Source organism: Ambystoma mexicanum, chromosome 6q, assembly GCF_040938575.1.
Source record: "Ambystoma mexicanum isolate Mex_15411 chromosome 6q, UKY_AmexF1_1, whole genome shotgun sequence".
Lineage (NCBI taxonomy): Eukaryota > Metazoa > Chordata > Amphibia > Caudata > Ambystomatidae > Ambystoma > Ambystoma mexicanum.
In genome coordinates this window covers 54272303-54289172 of record NC_090937.1, presented here as the reverse complement: position 1 = coordinate 54289172, position 16870 = coordinate 54272303, and the positions used below count along the sequence as shown (strand labels likewise).

Genomic DNA, 16870 nt, shown 5'->3' with positions numbered 1-16870 from the left:
AAGAATGTGGGGTCACCTACAGGTTCTCTTCTGCATACCACCCCCAGACCAATGGTCTGGGGGGGCGTTTCAACAGAACGTTAAAGAGCGTGATTGGGGCTCTGGAGGAGCCTCAGAGAAGAAAATGGGATCTTCTTGTTTCATGCTTACTGTTTGCCTACCGAGAGGTACCACAGGAGGGTGTTGGCTTCAGCCCCTTCGAACTTCTGTTCGGTCATCCCGTACGGGGACCCTTAGCCATCGTCAAGGAGGGATGGGAGATGCCCACTCCCCTGGTTACTACCAACGTAGTTGATAATGTGCTAGGGCTCAGAAAACGGATGGTACTTCTGATGGGCTTGGCTAGTGATAAATTGAAGGCAGGGCAAGCGCTGGTGAAACATTGGTACGACCAGAAAGCTTCCCTCATCAACTTTACACTTGGTCAGCAAGTCCTGATCATGAATCCCATAAGGCCTCGAGCTTTACAGGACAAATGGTCAGGCCCTTACCCAGTGGTGGAGCCCCTGGGTGAGGTTAACTATTCAGTGGACCTTGGAAGGCCTGGACAGGCTCCAAAAGTGTTTCACGTGAATAGGCTGAAGGCTTTCGTCCCAAGCGGCGAAATCGCAGCACTGCTATTGGCTTCAGACGTTGAGGAAGAGGAGTCTGAACCTCTCCCCGACCTGTTCAAAAGCAGTCCTTCAGAAAGCTCTTTTGAGGGTGTCCGAGTGGCCCCTCACCAAAATGGACAAGGCTCAGTGGTTTACCTTGGACATAAAGTAGGTGGAGGGAGGAGACAGCCTCTATCCAGTAAGGTACAAGCAGTACAAGACTGGCCTACCCCCACAACGCAAACCCAAGTGAGAGCCTTCTTAGGACTCACGGGGTATTACCGCAATTTTTTGGCAGACTATGGCACCATAGCTGCTCCTCTGACTGCCCTCACAACTCCGAAGAAACCCAAGAAGGTAACTTGGACCGACGAGTGTGAGAAGGCCTTCAATGGCTTAAAAGACTCCTTGTGCCAGGCCCCTGTCCTCAGGGCCCCTGATTATCAAAGACCTTTTATCGTGCAGACGGACGCCTCCGACACTGGGATAGGAGCTGTACTATCACAAGTAGATGAGAAGGGTAAGGAACACCCTATCGGTTTTATTAGTCGCCAGCTTAAGGACAGAGCTCAGATGGTCCACGGTAGAGAAAGAATGTTTCTCTGTTGTGTGGGCCCTAAGGAAGCTGAGGCCCTACCTCTATGGGACCCACTTCACTGTGCAAACTGACCATAAGCCGTTAAAGTGGCTAATGAACATGAAGGGGGAGAATCCAAAGTTGCTTAGGTGGTCCATAAGTCTACAAGGCTTCGACTTCACTATTGAGCATAGGCCAGGTGTCCAACATAGCAATGCTGATGGGTTGTCCAGAATGTTTAACCGACCTGAACAAGAGACTCATCCAGGGGTGGATTAGTTCCCCCTGTCCATAGTCTGGGAGGGGCGAGTGTTAGGAAAGATTTCGTAATTGTAAGTAATTTTCCTTCCATGTGGCAACCCCTAAACTTTTTGCTGTTGTTTTCACCTTGTTCTTGACTTTGCCAGAGAAGTGCAGCCTTCTGCCGCACTCCTCTGGGCTTTCGCTCCTTTCTTACGGGGAAACTGACATGCCCTTAAGACAGTCAGTACCGGGGAACGCTGTTTCCCGTAGTTTCTTTTATCATGTTGCGGCTTTAGTGCAACATGACACAAGAGGGCACTGTAAGCTAAGTTACAGCTCTCTTGGGTCTCTAGCCTTCTACAGGCCCTAGATACTCTTTTAGGATGGTATTTGATCGGTGCAAGTCATTCAGGGACTCGAATGGTGGCAGCGATCGTTTTGTTTATTTTGAGCTCCTTTTGGCGTTCTGAGCACGTTTTTCGCACTGAACCCAAAATGGTGGCTTGGCTCCCAAAATGGCCAGACCACGAGGCTCCTTTGTCTTGTCCACTGACCGTCTTGCTCCCTTCACCTTCCCCAGGTCGAGAGACCCGGGGCCTTCCTTATTTGGGCATGTACTTTCCCACGAAACGTGGTTGCTTTCGCGGGCTTCTACATGTTGTTTGTGTGCCTCCAGGGTGTGGGCTGGGATGTCTGGTCCCAATACACATCCTGGGTGCCAGAGAGTCTAGGGTAGTGTGAATGCCTGGGACCACCGTGGTCCGTGATTGGTCCGCGTATGGTATGTGTGTTGATGAGCGGATCTCCCATTGGCTCCCCTCCGTTTTGGCGCGAAGGGAACCGTGGATAAGAGGGAGCTGGAAACACCACTACCATGTCGATCTCCTGAGTTCTCACGAACGAAGGAATACAGGAGCCAAGTATCCTGCAACCAAGAGGCTGGACCGAGGAATCGCTGGTGACCCGCTGAAGGAATCCTCCTTTGCACTGCTGTCGTCCTGTGGAACCCTTTCCTCCTTGGATCGAACCAGAAGGCCTGTACTGGTGCTTCGACCTTTGGAATAGCAGGAACAGCTATTCCCGGCGACTTCATCATCTCCTGCCAGTAAGCCTTCGGAAGTGTCTCTGGGCCATCCAGTTGACTGACCAGCTTACACGGGAGTCCTGCTCTGTAACCGCCGCCAGGTTGTGTTGTATTTTGAGTCCTTGTCACTCTCCCACGCTTCGTACGCTTGGCGTTCCCAAGTCTGAAGGGAGGAGTGTACATTTGGCTTGAATTCACACGGCCGCTCCGTTGTCCTGCTGCGGCAACAAAACTGTGCTGGTTTCGTCGATTGGGAAGTCTTTTTGCTCTACACGACTACGAGGCGTTCCCTGCTCTTCTGAACCTGCCAGCTGCTGAAACTAACGTGGAGAAGCCTGGGTCTGCTTGCTTCGGGGACCGGTGAGTAGTTTAGCTAGGATCTGGTCGCCCTCCTGCAGTATCCCATTGCTTTTCCCTGCTGTGTAAAAACAGCACCCTTTTGGCCGTACTCGCGCTCTGCTTCTGCCCGCTGTGGAGGCTGCGCTCGAGTTGCGGAACCTGTTCTCCTTCTGCTGTGCACTAACCCGAACTGCCTGACTTCCTCCGAAGAGCTTCCCCTTTTGCCCGTTGGCACCGGCGTGGCAGGTACTTTGAGCACAAGGCTCCACTCTTCGCAGGGCTCGGACTTCCATCTAGTTAGGTGCCTCTGAAGGCGAACTGAGTCTAAAGCGTTATCGCATTGCCTGTTTTCCATTCCTTTCAGGTGGACTACATATTACGTGCTTTAAACGCTTGCGACTGTATTTGTATATATATTGTGTTGATATGGTATGTGTTGGTTTAATATTGTGATATTGTGATTTTCTCGCTACGGTCGTTGTTTTAAAGGCCTTAAAATAAATGTGTTTATATTTTTGATATAACAACTGTTTGGAGTAGTTTGTAAGCGCTCTTGCTTTGTGTGCTCATTGCGGGCTTTCAGTCACCCTCACCCCTCTTGAGACCTAGTCTTGACCGCCGCGATCGCTACCTTGATTGGTCTGGCTCGTCCAGAGGTTACCCTGTTCCAAGTAATTAGGTTGGCCTTCTGAACTTCTGCGCCACCAGGACAGAGTTCAGAAATCCGTCTTAACACATACAATGGACAGAAGAAAGTTGATGTGATATATTGAAAACAAGTGAAACCAATAAGCCCTGGTAACAAGGCAGCAGCAAACGCTGACATTTGGGGGAAGATACCTCGCAGGAAAGTACACCAGAGGATCTTTAATACCCCACAGGAGGATTACTGGCAAAGGAGTATACCAGGTAATCCAGTGAAGTTGTGAAAAGACAACAGTGTAGCAAGATACCTGGCACGGGAGTACACATGGGGATCTAAGGCCATAAAGAGAAGTCCCGGCAGTCGAATACACCAGGCATTTGAAACCATATGAAGAACACGAACATTCGGGGAGGATACCTGGCAGGGAAGTATACCATGGAATCTGGAGAGCCCCATGAAAGGATTCCTAGCAAAGGAGTATACCCGGTAATCCACCACAGAAGAAATGGATACCATCCTGGTAGCAAAATCTACCAGGCATTTTGAAAACTGTGGGAAGATACCTGGCAGTAAGTATACCAGGAGATCTGAAGAACCCATAAGAGAATTCCTGGCAGAGGATTATACCAGGCAATCCAAAGTAGTAAAGATTAACAGTGATACAAAATAACCGGCATGACAGTATAATAGGGGATCTTGAAAGAACAAGAAATAAGTTCTTATATATAAATACACCAGCAAAACCAAGTTTTTTTTTTCAAATCAGAGCATTGACCTAATCGTTCCTTTTCTCAAATTCTCCTCTTTGTCTGGTTTTAAAGGTCATGTGTTTAATCCCTCATGCAAATTTGTTGAAAAGATCTCAGGTTCTGGCGTGCCCCGATTTGAAAAAGGCACAAGAGATGCCTAAACACGCGTTTCAAAAGGGCGAAACCTTTAAGTGATAACATACATGCAATTAAAAAAAAAAAAAAAAAAAAAAACACGTTCTACAATCAACCATGCTTTTCAGCATTTTTGTATACTAAGTGGCGCACTAGTTTGTGTGAAAGCTTCAATTTGAGATATAACAGTTGAGGAATCTGATGGTCTGTTTATATTTCACACATCCGACACCAATAAACCTACGGATGAAATGGGGCACTGAGGTTTTTCAGATATCCCTTAAATTCCTCAAAAATATAAACCTTCAAGTTCAAAGAAACCTTATAAATCCAATATAAATAAGTTATTGTTCAAGAAACACTTTAGCTATAAAAGCATTTTTGGAAGCTATGGAAAATTTAGTGTGAACAAGAACTTTCAGAATAAAGTGTAAAAGCCTAAAGGAATTTTTGGATAAAGTGACACTCTTGTGATACAATGAAACTTGTTTAAACGAGACGCTTTTGCCATCCTACATAAAGAGCCACGGAGAAGGTAACCATCCTCTGGTTTCAAGTATTTCTCCTTGGTAAACACTTTCGATTTCTCTTTATATTTTGAATATGAATTATTTCCCTAAACTTAACTTGGAGACCTCTCCTTACAACCTTAATGGTTTGTTTCTAGTGCAAGAGTCAGTTTAGAATGTATGGACACAAGGACCGTTTCAAAGTCACTAACTACTTGACACAGACTGATTCTTCGTTGTAGTTGAAGTAGGGGAACCTCTTTCTTTGAGGAAAGAGCTAGAGGCGTTTTTCCAAACCCATTTCTGTTAAAATGAATAATGAGCATATTACAATTTAGTATCCACCTCTCGTTTCTAACCCCCTCATACTACCCCATTCACTTTAAAAAAAAAAAGTACATGCTTTGAAAATGAGCATTGCAACAACTAGACCGGTAAGAAACAGGTTGGGCACAAAGCGGTGCAGACATTTTTTGTTAGGTGTAAATCCATGCAGCATTTGACCATGTTTTCACAACGCCAACAAAGCTATGGTGGGTTTAAAAATTAAAAAAAAACCCTTTCACCTGAAATGTGAAAATAGTAAAGTCCATTTTAGCCAAGTCACATTCCACAATGCCACATAGTAGCCATCACTGGAAGTTCACCTCCAGTTCTGAGGCACAACAGCAAGGCACTATGGGTATGCACATTGGCACAAATGCAAACCTTTTTCTCCTGGAACCCACCATAACTTTCTTGGTGTTGTGAAAACATGGCCAAATGCTCCAACCACAAGGCTGTTAGGACTATACTTCACTGCTGATCCCAAATAAGGATGAAACCAGGCATGTAGTTGTACTGGCAGCCTTGCAAATGTTTGTCTTGCTTTTGAGCTAATTTGCATACCACAGTGCATTGCTGCTGCAATGGCTACTAGGTGGCAGTGTGGAATGTGACTTTGCTCCCATTTCAGGTGAGTGTGTGTAACACACATTATATAGCAGACACAGGTATTTAGTTACCATATATATTTTAAACAAGTCTTGCCTGGAAGGCAAGCTTCGACATACTTAAAGTAATGCTTTATAGTTGAAGGGAACAGAAATTAAACCATTTAAGTATTTGATACAAAGTACTGTTAAAAGGATTTTTTTTTTTTAAAGACAAAAACACCAAAAATATTTGTTTTAAACTATCCGAATTAAATAATTGCACATGGAATCAACAATGTATGAAAACACGTTGGTGGGTTGATTAGCTAATGAGTGAATGCAAGTAGAAACATTTTAAAAAATATGACATTTACTTGATCTGCGAACAATTTGGTTAAAGTACCTATGGATAGCACTTGGAAGACATTCGGCACTCCATTTAGAGCCATTACAAATAGAAAACATGCACATAATAACCCAACCCAATAAGGAATGATCCTGAAAGGTAAATAAAAAATATTTAAGCAGTACCTCGGAGCCGATGTATGCTTTGCCTTTGATCAACTCTGGTGCCGCATATGCCGGGCTTCCACAGCAAGTCATTAGATGGTAATCAAGCCCACCCTATCGGAAATAGAAACAAACAATGCATTACTTTTCGGATACCGTTTAATTTCTGGTTAGGTTTTTGGAAGTGCTTCAATACTGTCGAGCATTGGTAGCATTAACCCATGACAGTGGATGCTGCACAGATAATAGGACAACGAGAAAAGGGTATTTCCATTTTAACTACGCCAAACCTTTGCTTGCAAATGGGGATTCATCTCCAACAGGTGAAGATAGAACATTGCTTGGTGTAGGTGTCCTACGACACCTGCTGTCCTCTGGAGATGCCCTATGACCCAGAAAGACAGATAATTGAAGAAAGTCGATCTTCGGTATGAAGCATAGTTCCTAAGCATACACAATGGAAAAAAGGGACCTGGCTCAGAAGTCTCAACATTAGGCTTGTGAAACCCCTTTTTCAGGCCCACTAAAGAGCACATTTAACATGCCCTGACAGAGGAGGCTCCTATGCTGCAGTGGATTCAGTTTCTGTAATATGAGAGAAAGACAGTCACTAGAGTCTAATCACCCAACAGCCTATAAAGATGGTACAGCATAGCTAGGTAAACAATGCAGTTACTCGCAAAAAAGTGCCCAGTGGAATAAATCATCACATTCCTATTTAACTGCTATTTTCTTTTAAGTGAATTGGTATGTTCTTGTGGGGACGCCATAAGAATTTGGCACCATTTATAAACCAAAGGACATTTTTCTGAGCTCAAGTTGAAAAATGTGCACTCGCCATTAGACATTGGTTAGTGATAATTACCTATTGCACAGTAAGAAGGGGTGTGCGTACATGCATAGAATTGAGGTGGCAAGTGACTTTATGGCTGTCCAGTAGCTTACCACCTGACATTTTTTACCCCCGTGATTAGATAACCTAACAAAATTATCAGAAAATATCACTAGTGCCTTGAACATAACATTTCCTGAAAGCTGTTCAATTACTGAAACAAAGCGGGCTGTACGCTCATTTATTTAGTCATTTGTAAAGCGCTCCAAACCTGTAGGCATCCAGGTGCTGGTTAGAGTAAACGCAACTTTGTAAGACATAATAATAATCTAGACAATAGACGAAGGTTAAAGATGGCGCGTCTAATGTACATACCAGATGCCTGAGCGTGTGAGTACTGTACAAGTGAAATAAATAAATACCTTTCTGATCATGCTTGGAGGGTAGTGAGGTGGTTATAGGTAAAGTGAAAAGAGGCAAGTTTTGAAGCGTTTGCAGAAGGTCTAGAAGGAAGGATCCGATGTTTGGTAGCGGTAAGACATTCCAATGTTTTGCGGCCATTACTGGGAAGCTGCAAACTCCTAAGCTCTTTGTAGTTCCAATCTGGGGACAGCAAGTTGTGCTTGTGGAGCCCTTGTGGGTCTGATGGATTGGACTTTGGTAAATTTCCTGGATGGGTATCTGGGTACAGTCTTCGATAGGCATTTGTACATTACTGTGAGAATTTTGAAGAGGATGCGCTCATGCATATCCAGCCAGTACACACTTCTAGCTAGAGAAATGTGGTCTTTTTAAAGGAATGTTCAGGGCTGCTCTTAATGTATTATTTTGAATCACTTGCAATTTAATATTTTAAAGAGGGGGTACCTGCGAAAAGGGCGTTGCAATAGTTTAGTCTGGAGACGAGTGCTCTTGCAACTGTCATGCAGCTGTCAGTGGTGAGTAAGGGTCTGCATGCATTGATAAGTTTGGTTGTATAAGCTGCAGACTATGCAATTTCATTTACCTGCCTAGTTACAGAAATAAGTCTAGATAAACCACAGTGTTTTGACTTCTTTGGAGACTGGGATGGTAATACCGTTGATTAAGGGTTTGTAATTTACATCCACTCTGATGGATTTGCAATTTACATCCAGTCTGTTTAAATAAGGTGTGGGATCCTGTGAGGAGTAACTCATGTAGTTAAGGCATAAGGAAAGTAGTGCCATCCAGGCTTGGGTGGTTTGATGGACTTTGCAAAGGGCCTTAGAGTCCGTGTCATAGTAGCCAGTCATAGGTAGAAGGATTTGGGCATCGTTCGCATAGTTTGTGTAGGAGATACCCATTGTGTCGAGGAGGTCAGAGGGGCTTCGTAAACATAATGTAAAGGGCAGGGGAAACACAGGAGCCTTGAGGGACGTGCTGATGGAGAAGAAAAAGACTCATTGTTCTGTTAATCAGAAAGGAAGAGATCTAGGCCCTTGCGTTAAAGGAGAAGTAACCTGCTTATAGGTGAAGGCAAAGTATTTTATGGTCCACTAAATCAAACGCCGCTGAGAGGTCTAGCAAATGCAGAAGGGCAAGTTTGCCATGGCCTTCAAACTCCTCCAATTGGATTTTTAAATCTAGGAGTGCCGATTCCGTTCAGTGGACTGGGAGGAAACCGGATTGGCATAGCCCAAGAAGATTAGTGGTTTCGAGATGATTCTTGATTTGTAGGTATGCTGCTAAAAACGATACGGTCGTTATGGGGAGGTAGTTGGTTGGGATATTTGGGTGAAGGGTCATCTTCTTGAAGAGTGGGAGGACCCAGGCGTCTTAGTTTGCTGGCACGATGCCGGCAGAGAAGAAGTTAAGGGATGCAGCTAGCTCTATTGTGCAATCTTAGGTGACTGAAGCTGTGCAGATATCTCTTCGACATCTGGGGGATTTCAGGTCTTTTACAATTTTAACAACTTCTAGCTCTGAGACTGGGGTGAACTCAAACTGTCGGATATCTGGTGGGGTGGGGGGCAATGAAGGTGACTGGTCAGGTGGTGAATATGCAGCAAAAAACCTTTGGGGCCAGAATCTTGGATTGTAGTAGTGTGATTTTGCCCAGTAGGGCACTTTGAATATTAGAGCACCAACTGGCTTCTTTAACTTAATTTGTCTGGCAAGGGAGGGTCAGGGGTGGGGGGTAATTGGTGATTATAGTTCCTGCAATATAGCAAAGAGCTCTCTAGTACCTGAGCTTGGTTTTTCAATTAGGTCATTGTATGTTGTACGTTTGGCAAGGACAGCCGTTTTTAGGTTTTAGACCGGGCAGTAAAAAGCTCTTTATTGGCAGCTGAGGTGTGCTTTTTCCAGGGGGTCTCGGGTGCTATTTCGGTCGTGCAAAGAGCCTTGAGGTTAGAGGTGAACTGTTAATGTGAGCTGGTGGTTTAGGTTTACTTTTCTATGGGGTGAGGGGGCACATCGACAATCGCAGCTAGAAGGGAATGGTTGTTTAGTGCGACCATTCTAGTAGGGTGATTGTTGGTAGGTTGTGAGGGTTTCAGGAGCGGTAGCATGCTGGCTGAATTCATGGTCCAGTCATTTCTTGCCAGAGTGACTGGTAGCAGAGTGGCTAGGACGTGCTTGGTCATTGGAATAGAGAATGATACAACGTTGCGGTCAGACCAAGGACCGGGCACATTCAATAGAAGGCGGATGTTACATTTGAGGTCTATGAGCCTAGTGTACAACTTTGTCGTATGAAGGGCCAGTGATACGTTTGGGGGGGGGGGGGGAAGAGCCCAAGGCTTCAATGCAACATGTTAATGCAGATGAGTAGGTGTCTGTTGTCAATGAAGTATAGATTTAAAATCGCCACTCAGGACAATTCTAGAAGAGCGTTTGGTCTCCAGTGAGAGGAGCTGCGAGAGGTCTTCAAATGCAGTTGCTGGACCATGTTTGTCTGTAAATGAGAAGCAATGTTAAGGTGGCAGTGTGAGTCATGGTCAGTTTGACTGATCATAGCTCCCCCGAATGAAAGACGTTAATTATTTAGGTCTCTGATGGATAAGGGGTTTTTGCTGATAGCCCTCTCCTTTGGCGTTGGTTCTGTCTTTCCGAAATATGGTGTAGTTATCTGGTATGGAAAGGGAAGGGGCTGCCGCCGCGTGTAGCCATGTTTCCGTGATGGCTAGTAAATCAAGGTAGTTGGAGATAAGATCAGACATGTCAAAGGCGTTGGACAAAAGGAATATGGCGTTGATGAAGGCACCTTTGAGTGGATGTAAAGCTTCTTGGTTAAGGGTTGGCAAGGTTATGATAAATGTGGGTGCACTTATGTTAGTGTCTTCCATGGAATTGTTTTCTATATTAGGGGTTTTGGAAGTGCTCTTTTTATCTGAAGGTTCCAGTCCTAGAACTTGTGAGCTCAGGTTGGGCTGTTGGGCTCATCAACGCTGACCGAGATGCTATTTTTTTTTTCTTAGGGGTGTGGACTATTGTCAGTTCAGGAACACTAGCAGCAAGTACAGATGAAGTGGCACTGCCACGCTGTTCAGGTGCACAGGCAGGGTCGCACAATTCAGGTACACAGGTAAATAAACCCCAGGTGCATATAGAGGCATTGTTAGTCCAGTCGGTTGTACAGGCAGTGGGTACAGATGCATGCAGGGTGATATGAACATTTGAAGTGGCATTAGATTTAATTAGATTTGCCAAAAGGATGGTAGCATAAATGCTTACTGACTGGTACACTTGTGAAGGCAGATGGATCAGTGTTCAGGTAGTGGCTAGGAATATTGCTGTTCAGAAGCGTTGGCCTTTCCGAGGGTTAGTACAATGGGTTTGGCAACAGGTTTATTTTTTTGAAATAGTAGTGGCCAGTTTGCTGCTTGCGACGATGGGCATGAAATCTTTGGGTGAGGAGCCGATACCAGTAAAACTGTTGAGGTTGCGAGGCTCAAGGTTCCCAGGCTGGATAACAGGGGCCATCCTGTTTGCGATGGATTCCTGTGCAGGGTCAAATGTGTAAGCGTTGCTGTTGTTCATGGAGGCTTGGATACCAGTACGGAGTTTCATAGCACTGAGATGTAGAAGGATTTTCTGGACAGTCATCATTGGTGGGCGGCTAGGGCCTACGACAAGGACTGGTGGACACAGAACCATACTTGGGCAGGGGGACTTGGTGTTAGTGGACTAGGATGTCAGCGAGGGGTGTGGCGATTCCTTGTAAAGAGTTTGAATGCTAGGCATAGCCTTGGCGTGTATGCAAGTGGTGCAGTTCTTGTGCAAAGGTGCTTGTTTCTGCTGGGTACTGAGAGCTGTATGATGGTGCTTGGCTCTTTGCTGGAGAGGCATGTATTTCTTCCAGAGAGTTTGCAAAGTTTGTTGGCCGGCGAGGAAGGCTTACGTGTTTTGCAGTTTGGAGTACTGTCAGGACCAGCGTATAAGGTTGGTACTTCGTTCGATAAGAAATTGGAAGGGGGTGGAAGATTCCCTCTGTATTATGGATGCCATGCATATTTTTCTCATTGAGAGGTGGGCAGTAAAGAAGTACAGGAGGATAGCTCAGGGACAACGTGCTTGCCTTGGAAGCAAGACGCTGAGCAACAGCTTCGATCTCCGGGTGCGTGCTTAGAAACCTCTGGGTATTAAGCGCGTTATAAATAGCCCATTACACTTGCATACCATAAAGCAGCAGCAAGTGGTGAGTGGCTGCCAGTGGCATGACAGGGACAGACAATGGTCTTGGAACAAGGTCTGGAATGTGGGCCTGTGCTGGGAGCCACTGCAGCCTACCGGCTCCAAGCTCAATTCAGGTTTCATCTGCAAATCAATCAGGAGTTTGCTGAAGGCAGGCTCACCGAAGTAGGAAGTTCAGGTGTCGGGGATTCCCATAACTTGGTGGCCATGTTGGAACGGCATCTCGACAAAACTTTGAATCTTATGAAGAAAATAATGAGCACCATCTTGGGGCATCACATTGTGACATTTGGATAGGGCCATGATTAAATCCTCATTTGTTACCTGGTCATATGAAACAAGAGGTGGCTGATCCTGTGCAGCTCAATGGGTGCTACAGTCTTAATTTCTTCATGCCTGCATGGAGAGGGCACAGCGCCAGACACTAACCCACATTCCTTCTGGCGTCCAGCGCTAGATGTTGCTAGCGCTGGATCATTTTGTACCATTTATGAAACAAATGTGCTTAATAAATTAACCTTGCATGAAATTTATGCCACAAAAAGAAAATAAAGCTTGTTTGATACAGACTTTCCAAACCCTACAACATTTTAAGATGACATTTTTCCCTGCGTGGTAGCATCAACTATTATTCACTGCTTCAGGAAGGAATAGGCACCAATGTAGACATGTGAGCATCTACTGTTTCTATGCGGCACAATATGTTATGTCCACAGCCATGAGGAGACTTCCTCCCCCTCCAGGTAATCCCAGGCCGCTCCGGTCATCCATCCACGGCCCCCAGCCCTCATTTTCGTTTTTAAACACCCTCCTCCCCCCTTCTCACTGTAGCCCCAGACCCCATTTAAGTTTTTAAAAGTCCCCATTCCGCCTTTCAACTCCACCTCAGCCACTAAAATCCCTCAACCCCCTTTCTAGCTCGACATCAACCCCCATTTGTGTCAAACTCCCAAACCCCCCGATTGATGTTGCTGCTGGTCACATCACCCCCAAAAATCACTTATTGGACTCAGCGAAGGTACAATGGATAAGGGCAAATTTTCCAGTTTGCGTTGCCCAGGTACTGCGCTGCTCCCCCCCCACCCCCCGCACCCCTGCAAACCCAGAAGACAGCTGAAAAAGGTAAGGGATGACACAACATATTCAGTTGAATCCAGCATTTGTTTACCACATGGAAATCTGTTCGACTCCTGCTATTGTGAAGTCTTGCCACCTGGAACATGGCAGTCTTGAAGTTTGCCACATTGATCAATGCTACTGTGAGGTTTCACCACATCTGAGCTTTGCTACGGTCGATTTACACAAAGTTCAGCGGTTTCTGAAGCTTGTCCACTTTGAAGCCTGCCATTGTGGGGTCTCATTACATTTGAGATTCCCTGCTGCTGGAATTCACCACATGGAGTTTTGCTACTGTAGTACCACATTTGAACCCAGACATTAGATTGCACCACATTTGAATTTTATTTCTGCGAGGTCTCTGCACATTTTCTCCTGAGAGAGTTAACCTATTTGAATGTTGCTGCTGCGAGGTTTCACCACATTGGATTTTTGAGACTATGAGATCACCAGAAACCAACAAGCCACCCACCCTTCCACACCCTCACACCCCTCAAGTACTATACATGCTCAGAGGGCTAGTGAAACATCACAAACACGTAAACCACACCCCTCCCTAATCATACTACAAACCAAATACCTGCAGACCAACAATGCAGACACTTGACACCACTCTTCTAGTGCACATAAAGAAAGCTCAGACACCAGTTACTCCTGGTTCTGCATGCATCAGATGAGCACAATTTCTATCCTATCCCTCGCCCTCACTATAGAACCATAATCACTTTTCACAGTCATGTGAGCACCTTGAGGCCATGCAAATGGCAGAGGTATAAATCAACAGAACATTCTGATAGACAAATGTTTTACAAACACAACATTTTATCCAAATTCTCCTAGCAAGGGTGCTACCCATTTTGAGCCTAGCTGTGGAACATTAATTTGTTGCACTTAATTAAGTTTTACAAACAAATTCTGTCCCAGTAAATTTAGAAATCCTTGGCCAGTCACAGCATAAGAGAAAAAGGATTTGCACCCTAAAGTTACTTTTGGCCTACATAGGTTATTGCAAATTTCTAGCATTAAAGAAAAATATGCACGATATATATTAAAAACGGCCAGAGGTAGCAGCGGTATAGTTATGGTTAAGCTGCTAAACCCATAAGAAGACTTTTTCGGCGGCTTATAACTTTGCTCCCCGTGGACGAATCCTCACCAAACTTTGCAACAAAAAAAAATATGAATTCGGCAAGTTTGGTGAGGTTTTCCCTCAGCTTCAATGGGGGAAAAAATGTACGCACAGCTACAGGCCAAACGGCTGGATGGGTTTTAACCAAATTAGCGGCAGGAGCGGAGATTGGTTCCGAAAGCGTGCTTTTATGTGTTTGGTGGAAATCCGACCAGTAAGTTTGTTGCAAAGAACTGAAATATATGTCTCAAAAAAATGTGTTCTATCTGGCTCCGCTCCGCAGACCCATTTGACTGTTTGCTCCGCGGACAAACGTCTCATTGGCTTGCAGTACGCTGTGATGTCTGCGAACATTGGGCACGGCTGTGGTTGGCTGACAGAAAGCGCACTGTGTCAACATTTTTGGGAAACGCTGCCATGGTGTGTCGGAGGACAGTGCGGCGCCAAAAGGGTCTAGCAAACATACTTTACGACATGTGATGCTGGGAGGAAGGGATGGAAAGGGTGCCGGTGGGGGGGGGTGGGGTTTGAATGAGAAGTGGTTCATCTGAGATATGGTATTAGGTGGAAGAAGACAGTGGTGTGCCTGCTGTATCCATGCATATTGTAGCAATGTGCAGGTCCCTCCACAGGCGACTACCATGTTTGGGGAATGCAGGCAGCGTTTGTTACGGCACGGTAGCTTGTGCCGTGACCCCTTACCGTGGTGACTGGTGGCAGGTGAATTGCAGAAGGGGAGTGCATTGCACATCAAACATTGCAACATAGTGCGTGCTATGCTGTATTGTGTGGGGTAAGCCGTAGCCCCTTCCATGCATGGCTGAAGGCCTTGCAATGACAACTATGGGCCCTGGTTGCAAGTAGGTTTGACATCGTTGCCTTGTGTGTGTGGTTTGTCAACATTGCAGACGTTGTTTCGATGGGAGCACCAGAAGTGAGCTGCCATGCGTATGGTTGTGGTCATTGTTAGGACATCCTACAATTTTCGGTGTATGGCTGGAAATGGTGCAGTGCCAAGTCCTGCAGTGTGCACACTGGGTGCAGTGTTGGAATACTGTCAGTGTAGAAGAGGTTAGGGTTCAAGTGCATCTTCTATGTGCTTGGATACTGCAGTGTGTCAACTGGGTGCAATGTTATAATAGTGTGTGCATAGTGGATAGGGTTGAAGTGCATATTTTATGGTCTTGGATAGTCTGTACTGCACTGAAGTATTGGTTTTGTGGACTGAATAGACTGTTGGATCAGGGCCACTTAACCCTTTTTTGGGGTCGGTTGGCAGTAACATAGTATGTGAATAAAAGTGGGTAGGAGTGCCGGAAGCTGTGTTATGTTTGTAGATTCTGATCACCGTTTCATGTTTTCATGTATAGCTGTATCACGGTGCAGATGTTGGGTAGGAGTGCTGTGGTAAGTTTGTGGATTCTGGTACTTGGTCACATGTTGGCATGCATGGTTGCATGACGTTGCAGTGGATGTGTCCAGCGCCTAAATTCTTGGGTGCATGGCCAAAGGCCATAGGCCATGCACTCAGGAGCCAAGGCCTTGACCACACCCACCGCAATGCAGTTTGGACTCCATCAGTCAGAGGGTGACCACCTGTAAAGACTGGTTGTGGAGCACATTTTAGACGAGAGTACCAGAAGTGAGCTGACCTGCGTACATTGTTGGTTTCATGGGTGTGGTCATTGTTAGAACATCCTACAGTTTCCAGTATATGGAAAGGGGTAGGAGTGCCAGAGGCTGTTCCAAGTTTATATGCATTGCTGTGTTATGGTGCAGGGGTTGAAATGAAGTGCTGCTGGCTAGGTTATGATTGTGGTATCTGGCCACATGTTCGCATGTATGGCTCCATTATGTTTGGCTGGGTGTGGGCAAGGCCTAGACTTGTGTGCATGGCCAAAGTCGTGATGGGTGCCACACTGGATGATTTTGGATGCTGAAATCGTGGATTCTTTTGCAGAACTTTCTACTGCAGGTGCTTTGGAAGCACACGCGACGGGCACTCGAAGTATGTAACAGTAAATATGGAGTACTGTACAGAAATGATAGTGTTGGATGCAGAGGTCTTGGCTATCATTGGTGCATGCGTGTGAATATTTCACACTACCCAACGAGGGAGTGCTGGAAAAAGAACAGTGGAAAGGGAAGAAGTACTGTCCCTGGTTTACTGGGGCACGGCCCTCAAAGTAGCTGGGAAAGCGCACGTGCCGCATTCTGAGCAAGGTGGGCATGGAAATGGAACTGTGGGGATTATCCAATCAGGTGTTCAGGGTGTAGTTGAGAGGAAGGGGCGGTTCTATTTTTTCCCAATACTCTAGTGAGGTTGGTAGAGATAGAGAGACGCACAGAGTTGATCATGGGCGATACCTTTGTGCAAGATCTGCACAGGTGTGCTGTGCAAAGAGGCGTTGCTGCTTATTTCAGATTCGAAGGAGTGGACGCTTTGTGGGGCAGTCTTGTGCAGTTTCCGCTGGATGGTTCGCGTTTGCAGATATGTGGCCTCTGTGGCTGCTGTTAATGTTGTTGTGGTGCATTATGGAAGTCTATATTTGGGTTACATGTCATGTGGACATTTGCTCCGTCACCTGAAGAAGTTGCTGAATGCAGCGATTCAGATTTTTCCCACTGCCAAGGTCGTTTTCTCATGCATAACACGGGGAGTATGGGACCACGCCAGTGTACTTTTGTCCCTAGCCAGAGCTCGGAAGGTGTCTTATAAACAGATTCATGTGTGAACGTATGCACACTGCTGGGATGTTCTGAACCTACTAGGAGATCATGAGGTCGCAAAATATGAAGTGGTTCCATAGAAATGGCATTTGACCGTCATTGGCAATG

At 45.7% G+C, this 16870-nt stretch overlaps 1 protein-coding gene across 3 annotated transcripts in view; it reads right to left on the bottom strand.

The window, feature by feature from the left end:
- MELK (maternal embryonic leucine zipper kinase) overlaps positions 1 to 16870 on the bottom strand; it is a 711420-nt gene that overhangs the window by 513016 nt on the left and 181534 nt on the right. For all 3 annotated transcript variants that reach the window (XM_069630471.1, XM_069630473.1, XM_069630472.1), the window contains exon 7: positions 6321 to 6413. In XM_069630471.1, the coding sequence (XP_069486572.1) occupies positions 6321 to 6413 (93 nt within the window). The remainder of the gene's footprint in view (positions 1 to 6320; positions 6414 to 16870) is intronic.